Raw genomic sequence first — 15,876 nt, 5'->3', positions numbered from 1 at the left:
AAATTAGATGAATGATAAAAATTGATTAAAAAACACATTTTACGAAAATAGTACACGTACATCATGTGAAATAATGGCAATTTCTTCATAAGTTATTTAGAGAGAGAGAGAGAGAGAGAGAGATGGATTTGGTCCACAATTTAGGGAGCGCTATCTGCGCCTCACGGCAAAAGCCATTGCCAATCACCTGTTATCCAATTTACTCACTGCGTGCTCGTTTAATTTCTTCAGATTTAGGAAAATGCAAAGACACTGAAGCAGAAATTAGATTTACACAGGTTGGTTGAGTTCAATCACAATTCTTAAGAAAGCTCTGTTTTCAGGAAAGTACAATACAGCGCTGGGCCTTTCAAGAGCAGAAAGTCTCCATTCAGAAAGGCAACGTTCAAGGTTCTTTGGTCAGATTATATTCAGTTGCACAGGCCGGTGTGGGGCGAGTCTGATGGGTGATGAGTCGTTGGGGTGGGGCGAGTTCGCAGTAGAGTTTGATTCCATGGGAGTGGGTGCTGGTTATGGACGATTCGGTGTGTGTGTGGGGCTGCCGTCTTCCATCCTGTCTTTCGGCCTTGGTGATCATCTTTGGCTGAGTCCTTGGCTGTCTCCCGCTGGCACCAGCTGGTTTTATCTCCAAGTTACCTTCCTGTAAACATTCTGCTCCATTCTTACACTGTCGCACCTCATCCATTCGTCATTCTTTCAATTTTGTCATTTTGTACGGAATTATGTGAGCTTTTGGCTGTGACATCATCAATTTATTAATGTTCCCTGACGATGCAAAGTTTGTTCTTTTGATACTCCATGTCTTTGCTTACATCATTACATTCTTAGTTTAATCATGCTTCCGACCGTATCTCTTCTTTGTTAAGCAAAATATTTCCCTCTGTGCAGAGCGTTCAGTAGTAATCAAAAAGCTGGCGTCTCACATTTAGGCGACATATGACGTTTAGTCAAAACACAAGATATAATCAAGTACTGAACGGTCAAGACGACTCTGGCCGTGTCCATGATTTAGAGAAAAAACATCAGGCATGCATTACACAGTTCCTTAAGGGTCATTAAGCTATTCAGGCAATATATAAAAAAACATTTGTTATTTCACAGTGCTCAGAAATATATATCAGATCATAAAGTTATAAAAACCTTTGTCATTACCACCTATTAAAAATGTCTAGTTATGTCTTCTTTATTGATTTGGTGTGTAGGTATAATTATATGCTTAAAATATTTCTTTTATTGATTTAATATGTGAATATACTTTTCTGCTTATGTACTTTATTCAATGAAGTTCGAGCATATCTGTTTTTGTAGCTAGGCAGGACTTTTTGTATTTCGACCCCATTCCTTCATAGATAGATAGATAGATAGATAGATAGATAGATAATCCCGGGGGGAAATTCAGGTGCCAGCAGTTCAACACAGATAAATAAACAGACAATACTATATCGATAATAGAAGATAGCTTAATATTAATATCCCAATTTTCAGTGAAAGCGCAACTGCTATTTTTGCTAAATGTTTGGACAATCCGTATTATTTTATTAAATAAATAAATAAACATCGTATTAACCATTTTTAAGTGAAGAATCAGCTAAATGAACGCACAAAATTATTTAAACGTGGTCATTGGCTAACCTTGGTTAGCTCAGTGCCCTTGACAATCGCACGTGGACTCGTTTCAACGCTTTGGGGTTAAAAACAGACAAATAAACAATTCGTTCATATTCCGCAATCCGGGACAAAACCCCCGCCCCCGATATTGTTGTTAGATAATATCGCGAGAGTATTGAACGAAGACCCCCTGTAGGACGAGAACAGCGCGGGGCAGTGAGCCAGTTGTGGTGACCAAGTGGGTGTTCGTGTTCGGCCTGATGTCATGAGGCGGAACGGGAGGCTCGGATGTGAACGGCGTCTACGCGGCTGAGACGCCAAATAACAATCACAGAACCTTTTTGCCGCTCGCCCACTTTTCGGACCTTTAACGGCGCGTCGTGGACTTCAACTCGCCTGTGTCGCCTTCCCTCCTTTCTTTCCTCCACCAGCACCACCAGCGGTCCATGGAAGAAGCACAAGGAGCGGGGAGGAGTGAGGCTGCTCGGCTAACAAACTGAGGGAGAACCAGAGGGCAGCGACGGTGATGGGCTCTCGTTTTCCTTGGTGACGGCAGAAAAAAAACAAGAAGAAACCTCCACTGCTCGGCTTCTTGCGGCTTCGGTGTGAAATGCTAGCCCAGCCTTGGTCTCGGTTGTCGAGCAGCCTACGGGCCGCAGCTCGGCTCACCGAGCCCGAAACAGCGAAGTAGCTAGCCGCCTGCTAGCCACATTTTTGCCCGATGCTTCCGAACGTATCCGAGGGGGGACAACACGAGCGCCAGCGATTGTTCGACCAGCAGGGCCTTAGAGATGTGATGCTTCGGCGTGGCGGAGAAGGAAGCTAAAATATTCCTGCGAAACATGAACAGTGGAAGCACAACAGCGGGGATCCCGCTGAGGTGCTAGTCGGGGCGGGGGGCGAGGTTAGACTGCCAACAGCCGCCCCACCGTCTCCCTCTTCCCGGGGTCAGACTTGGACAAGGACCGTCACATTCTCCCCCACCCCCCCGCACACACACACACACGCACGAATCCCTGCCTCCTCCTCGCCCTCGTCATTAACAGGCTCGTTGGATGAAGGAGAAAATATGGATAAGCTGACCATCATTTCAGGGTGCCTGTTTCTGGCGGCAGATATCTTTGCAATAGCAAGCATCGCCAACCCGGACTGGATCAACACTGGCGAGTCGGCAGGTAAAGAAATGGAAGTCCGGTTGTCTTGCGCATGTTCGGAGTCGGTCCACTGCCACTGCAGCCGCATCTATCACCAGATGTGCGTTCGCACCTTTATGTGCAATGGAGATAAATAGTTTTACCTCCTAAAATAATAATAACGCTCACAGTACCACCATTATTCATTTAGCTCAATTACTCAAATATCAATAAAAAACACAGTTCGTGTTCAGCTGCTGCACAGACGGATGTCATCATGCTTCGGTTTCTCAACAGGAAATCGTCCGCTCTCGGTTTTGCTGAATTTGCTGGAAACGTTTGAACGTCGCTTTTCTGGGTGCTGTGCTGCTCTTTTGTTTGTTTAAGATTTGTTGCTATATTGTTTCGTCTTGAGACTACACGCTCCTCTATCTCAGGCGTGTTAACACAAACTTCCCCGTCTACAGTTGTTGTTCATTTAAAATAAAAAATAAAAAGTGCAAATGACAGTCACTCAGGTGAGTTTGCTGAAAATGTCATTTGTCCTTCCAGGCGCCCTCACAGTCGGTCTAGTCCGGCAATGTCAGACCATCCACGGACGGGACCGGACTTGCATCCCCCCGCGGTTGCCCCCTGAGTGGGTCACCACGCTGTTCTTCATCATCATGGGCATCATCTCACTCACCGTCACCTGCGGACTCCTCATAGCATCGCACTGGCGCAGAGAGGCCACCAAGTACGCCCGCTGGATCGCCTTCACTGGCAGTAAGTGAGCCGCAGAACCGGAGTTCCTGCGTCTTGTGGCATGTAACAGTTTGTCGTCCATCCGGAGTCCTCAAGTTACTCGCTTCAAGTGTTTACCTTCAAAGATCCCCAGACGTTGACGCTGTTGACATATTTGAGCTTTTCTATGAGTACTGGCACAAACATGCAGTTTTTATCCGTTGATTTCGCTTGGAACAAAAAAGTTGTTGCTATGGCAACGGTGAGCAATCGCTTCCCTGCTGCGCTGCTCATGGTCAAACAAGACGCGGGGCATGCCGTACGAATGCGACCGGTAGCGCGGCGCTCCGATGTTTCGGGAGCCTTCGCTGAATCGAAACGTCCTGCTTCTGCGGGGTCGTGTCTCGCTGTTGCCAGTAAAAATCACACAAAGATGTTGAATGCGTTTTTTGTTGTGCTCCTCCTCAAGTGATCCTGTTCTGCATGGCGGCACTGATCTTCCCCATTGGCTTCTACATCAACGAGGTGGGAGGCCAACCCTACAAGCTGCCCAACAACACGGTGGTGGGCTCCTCCTACGTGCTCTTTGTCCTCTCCATCTTCTTCACCATAGTCGGACTGCTGTTCGCCGGCAAAGTTTGCCTCCCGGGCTGACGTGTGGACCTGCGCCCGCCTCTGGACAAAGAAAATAATTTGTCGGGATTTATTGGACGTACGCGCGACAAACTCTTGCCGAGGCTTTCCTGGACCTGTTCAAGTAATAAACAACTCAAAGATGAGCGTACATCGAGCCGGCAAGAGCTCGGTGGAGGAGGCCGCCCCACCGCGGTTCATTTCTTATGGGGCGGTTCTACCGGGAAGGGTGCCTTTGTCATGGCAACTGCAGGGGTAACGCCCGCACGCAGTCCCCGAGCCCTCGACTCCCCTGCGCCGCCCTCGGCATACGCGAGCACCATCGCCCATCTTCCCGTGTTGCTATCTTGGGGGCCTTGTAGCTATTTTCAGTGTTCATTTTTATCCCATTTTTGTTGTTGTACATTTTTATTGTGTTCGCCTTTCCACAGAAGTATTTTGAGGAGGAGTTGCTAGCTGTTGACCTGGGTCACCCACCGCTCGCCTGTAACGTGACCCCACACACACACCCACCGCCCCAAGAAAAAGGCGTTCGGGTAGCGGAGGTGAGCGCACATACCTGAGGTCACACACATACTAACACACACACACACCGCATAAGAGAATGGCACCTTAGATTGACTAGCCTCTTGCTTCTCCAACTTTAAAGCAAACGTACTGAACTTAAATTCCCTTGAAAGTAAAACCAAATCCAGTGGTGCCTTGAGATACTAGTGACTTGACTTACAGGTTTGCTCTATGAGCTGCCGTCAACCTCTTTGCTCGACTCAAGTGTTGGTGAATTTCTTTGGAGGACTCCGTTATGAGATTTTGGAGTTACGAGCAAGGTCGTGCAACATGTCCAAACTCATATCTCAAGGCGCCAGTGGTACATTTTTTTGTCAAATGTGTGATGTATTTACAAACAAATCTCTCCACCTATCAGTTCTTTCACTGCAAATGTATCGAAATGAAGACGTGAACTGTCAGGGCGGCTATTCGGAAATGAATCGTGAATTTACATCCTCCTCCTCTATTTGTTAGCATGCTTGTTTGCGCAAAGTGCAGCCACAAGGACGTGCAGATATGCGTGCTGCTTCGGAGCTGTTGAAAGCGACTTGCGCAGCTAAATATAGCACCCGCTATTGACTCCTTTGGACAAAAAAAGCTGCACTGACACAAGGTGTGAATTGGCTTTTGTCAATGGTGACGATCGGCGGAATGCTCCGACACGGGAAGAGAGCTGACTGGCTTTAGCATATTTTTTTCCTTTTTTGAATTGCCCGCCAAGCCGTAGGGACTGCAGGTCAGGTCCGGTCATGGGGTTGGTGATCAATTTGGGCAACATGACATGGTTACACGCCCGGCCGGGGCGCTTTGTGTCTCGTAGCAGCAGGGTGACAATTGGAGGGAATTCAGTCGCATGGCTCACGTCTTTGTCGCTGCACACGTTGACTTACAAAGTGGAGGCCACCTTTTGAGAGTCAACGATGACAAAGCTCCGTCACCAAGAGTTTTGTTTTGGTTGCCCTCTTCTCTTTAGCTGTTGCTTGACTATTGTGCCATGCCCTATTTTTGTTTGATAATGATGTACAGACACCACGGGAGCATTTTCTGTATTAGGAACAACATACGACGGTAGAGCTAACAGGAATAGTTGCACCACAAAAAAAGAGAACTCCTTACCTCATTGTATTGTTTTCAAATGCCGGCAAAGCCTGCCCTCTTCATTTGTCGCTCGCCTTGATCGGATGTCGAAAGCCGATGCTCACGGAAATTTATTTATCACTGAATAAAAAGCTTAAAGAAGCTGTGTGTGACTACTAGCAAACGGTGCGAGTCATTCTTCTTGTTGACCGAATATTCCCGTCACTTCATCGTTTTGTTAGAATAGGCCTCTTTGACATATGATTAGTTAGATTGCTTGAGCTATGTCATTATCTTGCTGTGACCTTTCTCTTGCTTTCACTGGTATGGACATTTCTTTCATCGCATTCTGGTGTACCTGCCTTCACCACCAGAAGGCAGTACACTATGATACAGTCGCACAGAGCCAAAGAGGAGGAATGCTACGAGGACTACCATGTAATGGACTTGTGTTTGTGGGTAACTGTGGTTCATGCTAGTTGTGCGTGTATGCGCACGCGCTAATCTGAATGTGTGTTAGCGAGCATGTGTATATTTTTGTTAGTGTAGGCAGCCGTCCAGGGGGGTATTCCAGAAAGCGGGTTATGTGAAAACTCTGAGTAAGTTACTCTGGAAACGAGGGAAACTGAATTATCCGTTCCAGAAAGAGAGGTAACTTAAACTCTGGGTCAGTTACTGCGGTAACTTACTCTGTGACCATAACCTGCTCGCTGGCAGGTTTACTATAAGAGACAGAGTTTCAATCTGTCTCCAATCTGTCTCCTCCCTTTATAGTGGTAGTGCATGCGCGTAACTCCAGGTCAACATACTCAGAGTTGATTGAACTAACTCAGATCAGCTTTTCTGGAACTGAATACTCAGAGTTTCCCATCTCCGAGTAAGTCAACTCAGAGTTCAGGGATGAGTATGTTGAACCTGCTTTCTGAAATACCCCCCAGGAGAGTGTGCCCGATTGTGCTTCGGGACGTCGGGGCAATGGGACGTCAAACGCTGCGCATTCGCTTCTCTTCCGGGGGGGGTGCTAAGGGGACGTCAAACGCTGCGCGTTCGCTTCTCTTCCGGGGGGGGTGCTAATGGGACGTCAAACGCTTTGTGTGGCGGGCTCCATCTAGTGTGGGAACTGAGAAGTGCAACAGAGTTGAGCTCAAGCTTCTTGTGCGGGCCATATTCAATTATGTTTTCAGAATTTGCTGCGGGCCAATAAAAACTGGACCGCAGTTTGGAGACCCCTGCTCTAAGGGATGTCAAATCCATCGCCTTAACCACTTGGCCACGACAACACACATTGGCTACGTCCTCACATTGTCCAAATGCATATTGCAAGAATCTAAACTCAAAGTGAAATGTTGTCAGCAGGATTCGAACATGAGAGGGGAGACCCCATATGGATTTCCAGTCCATCGCCTTAACCACTCGGCCACAACAACACAAACTATAATGCGTGATGTTACAATGCATGTGGTGAGTATCTCATAATACACCACGAGATTCTAATAAAAATTATGGATCATTGTCGGCAGGACCTGAACCTGCGAGGTGAGACCCCGACGGATTTCAAGTCTATCGCCTTAACCACTCGGCCACAACAACACACACTGGCGAGTCACATTGTCAAAATGCATATTGCGAGGAGCTAGCAAGACTAATTCAAAATCTGAATTGTCAGCAGGATCCGAACCTGCGAGGGGAGACCCAATGGAACTCTAGTCCATCGTTCTTGGATCTGACATTCTTTTACACCAAGTTTGGGCTGTGTTCTTATGTTAAAACTCATTCTCACGCCTGCACATGAAGGACTGGAAAATAACCCAAATCAAGAAAACGTAACCGATCTAAGCAGATCGTGAACCCGCGAGTTTGTTAGCAGACTGCTAACAGCTGATTTACCGTGGAACACCTGATTGAGCTGTCAAAGAGAGCTGCGACCAACGTGAGCAATATGGGGCCGAAAAAAAAACCTAACCATGTCCACGGAGGAGGTCGAGGACAAAAAAAGGTCACTTGACTTCCTTTCGGTAGAAGTTTCTGCTGTAAGGATGCAGCAGAAAACCATCTTGGCACTGGTGGAAGAGGTAAAGACGCTCCGTATGCTCAATGCTGAGAAGGACAAGCGGCTTGCCTACCTTACATGGACCAGAAATTGCAAGATATACATCAAGCTTAATGGATCACCAGAAGAGGCCAAGATACTGATGGTGAGGAGTATTGAGGAACTGGAAAAGCTCGAATAAGTATCCTCAATAGAAAATCAACTGGAGTGGACTTGGAACTGAATGGAGGTAACAACACAAAACACCAACATAATGCTCAGGGACACTACTCAACCTACATCAAGCAACAATGGACAGGTAACACAGTGGATACAAGAACATGAACAACTCCAACTAACGTTTGATTACAGTGAAAGCAGCACTCTGGACATAGATCAGGACATCGACCCAAACAATAATTTCTTCTCCACCACAAACAACACATATTATTACAGCAATGATCAGTACAATACGGACATCTTAACAAAAGATAAGCTATCTATTATCCATTTCAATAGCCGGAGTCTATATAAAAATGTTAGTAGCATTCGGGATTACTTAAACACATTCAAACAACCATTTAATATAATAACGATTTCTGAGACCTGGATTACGACTGAGAAGGGAATGCACTTTGAGATGGAAGGCTATGAATTCATATACATACAACAACAGACAGAGTAAAGGTGGGGGTGGTGTTGCAATCTATGTTGATTTGAATATGAAATTCAAGATTGTAGAAGCTATGACACAGGTGGTGGACAATTTTCTTGAATGTCTCACGATACAGATTTGTGTTGAAAAGAAAAAGACATTATTATAAGCTGTGTCTATAGAGCTCCTGGTTCGAGCATTGAGACATTCACAGAATGGATAGAAAGTGTGATTATACAAAAAGGCAACAAAAATATTTTTATTTGCGGGGATTATAACATTGAGCTATTAAATCCAAAGAAGCAACAAAATATGGATGATTTTTTAAATTTAATGCATAGCCTGAGTCTCTTTCCTACAATCACTAGACCCACGAGAGTAACATCACAGAGTGCTACTCTGATAGATAACATATTCACCAATATAATAGAAAACAGGACAACAAGCGGGTTATTAATTACTGATATTACTGACCAACTTCCAGTGTTTACAGTATATGACAATAATTTCAAATCTGAAATTGGGGTGTCTAAACAACAAAGAAGAATTAGGACAGATGAGACAATTGCTACTCTAAAACATGAATTAATGGAACAGAACTGGGATGCAATATATAAAGAAAAAGATGTAAATAATGCATACCATAAATTGATGACTATATTCACTTCATTATATAATAAGCATTGTCCAATCAAGGAATATAGTAAAAAAACTAAATATAAGAACAGTCCATGGTTGACGAAAGGCTTAAGAAATGCCTGTAAAAAGAAAGATTTACTCGATAGGAACTTCATAAAACAGAGAACAGAAGGCGCTGAAGATAAATATAAGAGATATAAGAATAAATGAACTAATATTATAAGATTAAGTAAGAAAGAATATTATAAGAATAAATTAGAGGATAACAAAAATAATATTAAGGGCATATGGACTCTCCTAAACCACATTATTAGAGAAGGTACCGAACAACACAAATTACCTAAATATTTTGTTATAAATGATACTGAAAATCATAATATGGAAGAAGTGGCAAACAGTTTTAATCAGTTCTTTGTAAATGTTGGGCCTCAAATAGCAAAAAACATACCGATTCCAGCGCCAGATGTAGGCAACAGAGATAAATTAATAGAAAAGAATCCTCACTCAATGTTTTTGAAGGCAGTTGATGAAAATGAAATCGTTAACATTGTAAAACAATGCAAAAATAAAACATCTACCGACTGCAATGGGATTGATATGATGTTAGTTAAGCAAATCATTGAGGGAATTTCAAAGCCACTTGTGTACATCTGTAACTTGTCATTTTTAACTGGTACATTCCCAAAGAAGATGAAAATTGCTAAGGTCATTCCTCTTTATAAAACTGGGAGCAAACACAACTTTACAAACTACAGACCTATCTCAATATTGCCACAACTCTCAAAAATATTGGAAAAGCTTTTTAACAGTAGAATGGATGGATTTTTGGAAAAACATAAATTATTTGCAGAGAACCAATATGGTTTTAGAGTAAACAGATCAACAGCACAGGCATTAATGGAATCAATCGAGGAAATCACAGATGCAATAGACAACAAACGACATGCAGTAGGAGTTTTCATTGACCTCAAAAAAGCTTTTGACACAATTAATCATAATATACTATTCAATAAATTAGAAAAATATGGGATAAGGGGATTAGTATTAGACTGGATAAAGGATTATCTGCGAGAACGGCAACAGTATGTAAAGTTGGGTAATCACTGTTCTGGATATTTGGAAATAGCTTGTGGTGTTCCACAAGGGTCAGTTTTAGGCCCTAAATTATTTATTTTGTACATAAATGACATGTGCAAAGTCTCTAAAGAACTAAAACTCGTCAATTTTGCAGATGACACAAATATCTTTTGTTCAGGGGATAACATCCAACAAGTGGAATCAGTGTTGAATGAGGAAATGAAAAAAATAAAAATGTGGTTCGACTGGAACAAATTATCATTAAATGTAAGTAAGACCAAGTTTATGGTATTTGGCAAAGCGAACATAAAGATACGAATAGAAATAGATGGGACTGAAATTGAAAGGGTGCAGGAAAACAAATTTCTTGGGGCTATAATAGATGACAGCCTGAGTTGGAAGCCACACATCAAAAACGTAAAGTCTAAAATTTCAAGAAGCATGGCAGTCATATACAAAGCAAAAGAATTACTGGATTATCATTCACTTTGTACACTTTATTGTTCGCTTGTCTTGCCCTATTTGCATTACTGTGCTGAGGTTTGGGGGAATACTTATAAAACTTCACTACAGCCACTTATCATTCTGCAGAAAAGAGAAATAAGGACTACCGTAATTTTCGGACTATAAGTCGCGGTTTTTTTCATAGTTTGGGTGGGGGGGCGACTTATACTCAGGAGCGACTTATATACATATATATGTTTTTTTTCACTTTTTTGGGCATTTTATGGCTGGTGCGACTTATACTCCGGTGCGACTTATAGTCCGAAAATTACGGTATTCATAAAGTCAACACAAATCCACTTTTCATACAATCCAAACTATTGAAATTCACTGACATAGTATCTTATCAAACAGCAATCATCATGTATAGGGCAAAAGCAAAACAACTACCAGACCATATCCAAAACCTATTTAGGAATCGGGAGGGAGGTTATAAGTTAAGGGGGAATCACAACTTCAAAATCTTAAACATAAGAACAACCTTAAAAAGTTTCTGTATAACTATAACCGGGGTCAAACTATGGAACAATCTAAGTGAGGAACTCAAGCAAAGTCCAAATATCCACCAGTTTAAAAGAATGTACAAAAATATGTTGTTTAGCGGCTACAAAGGCTAAAAGTGCCAAAGGGCTACACACAAGTAAAAATGAAACAGAACAATAAGTGTGAAAGTTTGTCTACTTGTGTTCTGTTGTAGAATTACAGTATATGTTGAATCGTTGGTTTAATGGATAAAGTGAGAAAGGGGTAGGAATCTAAAAAGCTATGCTTCCTCCTACTCCTTTTCGAGCATTCTTTATTGATTTATTTACTTATGTATTATTATTAATTATTTAATATATTTATTTCTGTTTGTTGGTTTATTTTTTGTTTGTTTGTTGTATGGACTTATATGTGGCACTTTAGAGTGTTAAAGATATCAATCAATCAATCAATCAATCAATCAATCAATCAATCAATCAATCACCTTAACCACTTTGCCACAACAACACACTCTGTGACACAATGTTAAAATGCATGTGGTGAGTATCTCATAATACACAAGGTTCTAATAAGATTTTGGACCATTGTCAGTAGGACTCGAACCTGCGAGGGGAGACTCCAATGGATTTCATGTCCATCGCCTTAACCACTCGGCCACAACAACACACACTGGGGTGGCCTCACATTGTCAAAATGCATTTTGCGAGGATCTGGCAAGATTCTAATTTAAAATCTGAATCGTTGTCAGCAGGATTCGAACCTGCGAGGGGAGACCCCAACGGATTTCTAGTCCATCGCCTTAACCACTCGGCCACAACAACACACTGTGTAATGTACACCGTCCAAATGTGGTGAGTATCTCATATTACACCACGAGATTCTTCAAAATCTGGATCGTGTTCGGCAGGACCTGGACCTGTGAGGTGAGACACCAGTCGATTTCTAGTCCAGCTCCTTAACCACTCGGCCACAAGCACACTCTGTAATACACACCGTCCAAATACATGGTGGATAAGGCGATGGACTTGAAATCCATCAGAACTTTTAATACTATCTTCGTCGCTGATTGTACTTCAGTTCATTTCTGGTAAGGTCCACCATCAAATTGCATTCAAATTCAATTAATTCACTGATCTGTTCCCATTCAAAGAAACAGAATGAACACAATACCAATTCCAGTGGCGGTCTGCTCCTGGTATTTGTACATGTCTATATGAAAGGTGGTGTTGAAGAAGTCCAGTTTGGCCATGAGTCTCTGGTGCATGGACACCATCTCGTTCTTCTGCTTGGACAAGGATGAGTTTTGTCTCCGCAAGCTCATCCTGGGAGGAAAATATTGTCATTTTTGGATACAGTTCACACATTCATGTGTGTGCGTGTGTGTGTGTGTTTCCTACTTGGCTGCTTTCTGTCCCTGCTGCAGTCTAAATCTCTGCCATTCCTCCTTCAGGGAACGGATGGTGTGCCACGCCTGGCCACAAGTCCTCCTCAGGGCTGTAAGGCAGAACACGCTTTGGATCCTTTTCTGGTAAAGAAGAAGACTACCATAAATAACTATCATAAAATCTAGCTTTATATCTGATCGGTTTTACACAAAAAGTAATATGATAATCAGGGGGTTAAAATATATCAAAGTGTGGAAAAAAAAAGAGTAATTTTGTAAATTTAATTTAAAATTGATTGTTAAATGGTGACAAATTCAATATTTGTGTTTCGTACACAGTATTTTTACAATACAATTGATATGAATGCTTTTTATTTTCCCGTTAGCCCTTTTTTCATGTTCAAACTGAATAATGTTACATTGGCTCACGCGAGGAAGCATACTTTTCAGTAATACCATTTTTGCCTTATTTTTTATCTTGGTAATTCTAATGCTAAGAATGTTTAAAGAGTTACACTATTCTATGGCACACACTAAGAATCAAATACATTTTAATTCCAACAAAAGGAGGAGGAAGACTCATGGATCAAACTGATGTTTTCAGTTCGGATATAATGGCCATGAATGTGTTGTAGGCTTCATTTACATCACCCACATCTACCTTTTTCCAGTCTTGTTTTAAAAGATCATTTTTGAATGAGTTCATTGAATTACCAGAGTTCATTCTACACATTTTAAAAGTTATAGCATCCTTTTTTTTTCTTTGTACAGTTCTGGATCACTGCAAACACTGGCAGGTGGTCACTTGAATCATTTATTATCAGTCCAGTTTTTACTTTCTTTTCAATTACACTTGTAAATATATTATCAATTATTGTGGCAATGTGAGATGTGATTCTAGTCGGACCTGTCACTTTGCTTGGGACAAAAGGAGCCTTCGGAACTGAAATTTCTTCTCAATTATTCATTCAAATCAATTCACTCAAATCATTCTCGTTATGAAAGATTTGATCATAAAACGTGTGTGGCTTTTTCTTAAATGAACACGTTTGACATTGCTATAGTGTCAGCTTTTAATTATATTGCGCTGTCATTTTAAAGCAAATTAATAAATGCAACAATATTAATTTGCTTTGAAAATACCTGAGTAATAAAATGGATGGATGAATGATGATCACAATGAAGTAGAAAGTCTCCTTTGTAATATATACTCCTTGTAGCATGTAACGGTACCCAAAAAGAGGAGTTTCTTTGCATCGAGGTTGATGCAAAGAGCTCACGTAATTATATTGTTGCTTTTTGGTGAAGTGAATGAGTGTTCCGTCTGTACGACTGGTCTTTGAATGCACCCCGCTTCAATGGCAGAACGCGCATGAATTTAAAGACATCAAATGAGAATAATCCTTTATAAAAATTAAAATTGGCTGACGCAAACGTGAGTTCTTCATGTTTTTATTGAAAACAACATAACCTAGCACACCTGTTAATACAAGCGCGACATTCATTCACGTCCGGCCTTCTATCCAATCAATGTTCTTTATATTGAGACGCTTTGCCCATGCGAATAATGATAGGTTGATTAAATCTTGATCTGCGTGTTTTAAAACTGTTGACCTCACACCAGTGCATGTCGTCAGAAGTAGTCTATGCTGAGTCGAACTTGCGGTAAATCGGCTGTACCAACAGCATTTCTCGGCACGTACAGTACTGTTGAACGGAGATTTTTACGTTTATCATTGCTAACACTTCTGTCGTGGATTTATGCCTGTGCGATTTCTTTCAAGACACCACGTGTAAATATAGCATTTTCCTCCCAGCAGGATTGAAAGGCTCAATAGAAATGGCACTCATGAATCTGGGTGTTAAGGCTCTACTTGGCTGGGTAAGTTAACGCTACCAACGGCTTGTAGTATTTTAGTTTTGACCTAACCTCGTCCATGCTGTATTTTCAGATAAGTAATCTCACGTTGCCCCACCGAGAGATAAAAAACATCGAAGAGTTACAGAATGGGGAGTTGCTGCTTCATGTTGTTTATAAAATGTGAGGACTGTCCGTTAACAATGACATTTACTCAAGACAGCCTCGGTTGTTTACTCTTATTTTCCCCCACTCTTTACTTTTATCTTGCTATCTTTTTTCACTACAGGAAAAAGGAACAACCTCCTTCAATAACATCACCGAGAGAACGTTTTAAATTCATTGCAGAATTTGTGGAGAGTGAGTTTATGACATATATGTCTGGTCTTGTATTCCCCCCCGCAATACGTATTGTTCTATTCAGTACACTCCAATGATGCACTTTGTGCGGGGTTTAACTGCTTTAACGAAATGTTTAGTCTTGAACATTAGTGTACAAAAAACACCATTGCAAAGCATCGTAAAGCTACGTTCAGTTTCATTCTTCACAGTTTCCTTTTCAGTTGCACCTTCTGACAGAACACTATTTCAATGTCTTATCTCATATGTGAAGAACAATATTTCAACTTAATGTTTTGTGGTTGGACAGAGGTTTGCAGATTCAGCGCAACCCAAAGTTGTTCATTATCCTGGGACAACATAAATAATGGAATCAACTTGACTTTGGAAATAGCAAAGGTACACAAAGCTGTTTTGCATCATATGTACATAAAAGTTATATTGTGGCACACCAATATTGTCTTTGTCCTTTGTCACCTGTGCTATGACTCACTAGTTGGCAGTCAGAGATTAAAAATGTGCTTCTGCCGCAATAATATTGCCGTCTTTCATTGTTCTTAGTAGGTGTTCGAATAAACTGTCTCCTGAACATAGTGGTCAAGAACAATGACATCCTTCTATTGTTTTATACACAAGGTAATGGGAAATGTCTGGCCTGCTCTTTTTAGGTGTTGTTGTTGTTGCTGGTTTACCATGACATGAGTGAATGGTGCACCCTTAAAACATTGGACTGTGAGGTGGAGGTAAGCGGGCACAATTGTTTTTGCTGAAGCTATGAAAATACGATGCTGTTTTAATGTTTTCTTTTCATTCTGTGCCATTGTAACAATATTTCCATTCCTGCTTGTCAGGAGGCGATTGCAAATGTGACGTTTTCTTATGTGATGGAGCGTGAGGGCAGAGTTTATCTGAGTCGTGGTCCTGATGCCTACTTGGCAAGGCAATGAGAGTCTCTTATCCATTCCTGCATTTGACTCGTGTGTCTGCTTTCAGGCCTTTGAATGCTGATTGAAATGTTTGACTTAATCCTTCAGATTTGCCTGTGACTCCTGAAATATTCACGAGAACGACAAGCACCTCTACTCCCAGTTTATCGACAGCCTAGACACTCTCTGATGAAGACTCCCCGGTGTTCCATCGCACAAAGAAAATTGCCTTTGTCAATATACACACTGTGGCATCATC

The 15,876-nt window shown here is 41.9% G+C and overlaps 1 protein-coding gene, 1 long non-coding RNA gene and 2 other non-coding genes across 4 annotated transcripts; 2 read left to right on the top strand and 2 right to left on the bottom strand.

Annotated features, from left to right (window-relative positions):
• The first annotated feature begins 1,799 nt into the window (after positions 1-1,799).
• mosmoa (modulator of smoothened a) lies at positions 1,800-5,907 on the top strand. Its single transcript, XM_037257310.1, has 3 exons — positions 1,800-2,783; positions 3,294-3,506; positions 3,934-5,907. Exons 1-3 carry the CDS (start codon positions 2,678-2,680, stop codon positions 4,116-4,118), a joined length of 504 nt encoding a protein of 167 aa, XP_037113205.1. The 5' UTR covers positions 1,800-2,677; the 3' UTR covers positions 4,119-5,907.
• Positions 5,908-7,067: 1,160 nt separating this feature from the next.
• On the bottom strand, positions 7,068-7,150 carry trnas-gga. The gene has a single exon. It is a non-coding gene; the product is annotated as a tRNA-Ser (tRNA).
• A 4,699-nt stretch (positions 7,151-11,849) lies between these two features.
• On the bottom strand, positions 11,850-11,931 carry trnas-aga. The gene has a single exon. It is a non-coding gene; the product is annotated as a tRNA-Ser (tRNA).
• A 2,138-nt stretch (positions 11,932-14,069) lies between these two features.
• On the top strand, positions 14,070-15,371 carry LOC119126171. The gene is made up of 5 exons (XR_005098600.1): positions 14,070-14,376; positions 14,447-14,535; positions 14,642-14,712; positions 15,002-15,090; positions 15,360-15,371. It is a non-coding gene; the product is annotated as an uncharacterized LOC119126171 (long non-coding RNA).
• The last annotated feature ends 505 nt before the right edge of the window (positions 15,372-15,876 follow it).

The sequence above is a fragment of the Syngnathus acus genome, chromosome 8 (genome assembly GCF_901709675.1).
Source record: "Syngnathus acus chromosome 8, fSynAcu1.2, whole genome shotgun sequence".
In the NCBI taxonomy this organism is placed as follows: Eukaryota; Metazoa; Chordata; class Actinopteri; order Syngnathiformes; family Syngnathidae; genus Syngnathus; species Syngnathus acus.
Note: the sequence above shows the minus strand (reverse complement) of the source record. Positions and strands in the feature narration are given on the sequence as shown.

What these genes read in the sequence shown, in the direction of transcription:
- mosmoa (XM_037257310.1), top strand. Translation starts at nt 2,678, where the DNA reads ATGGATAAGCTGACCATCATTTCAGGGTGCCTGTTTCTGGCGGCAGAT. An exon ending in CAACACTGGCGAGTCGGCAG is followed by an intron (nt 2,784 to 3,293) that starts GTAAAGAAATGG and finishes TTGTCCTTCCAG; the next exon opens with GCGCCCTCACAGTCGGTCTA. An exon ending in CTGGATCGCCTTCACTGGCA is followed by an intron (nt 3,507 to 3,933) that starts GTAAGTGAGCCG and finishes CTCCTCCTCAAG; the next exon opens with TGATCCTGTTCTGCATGGCG.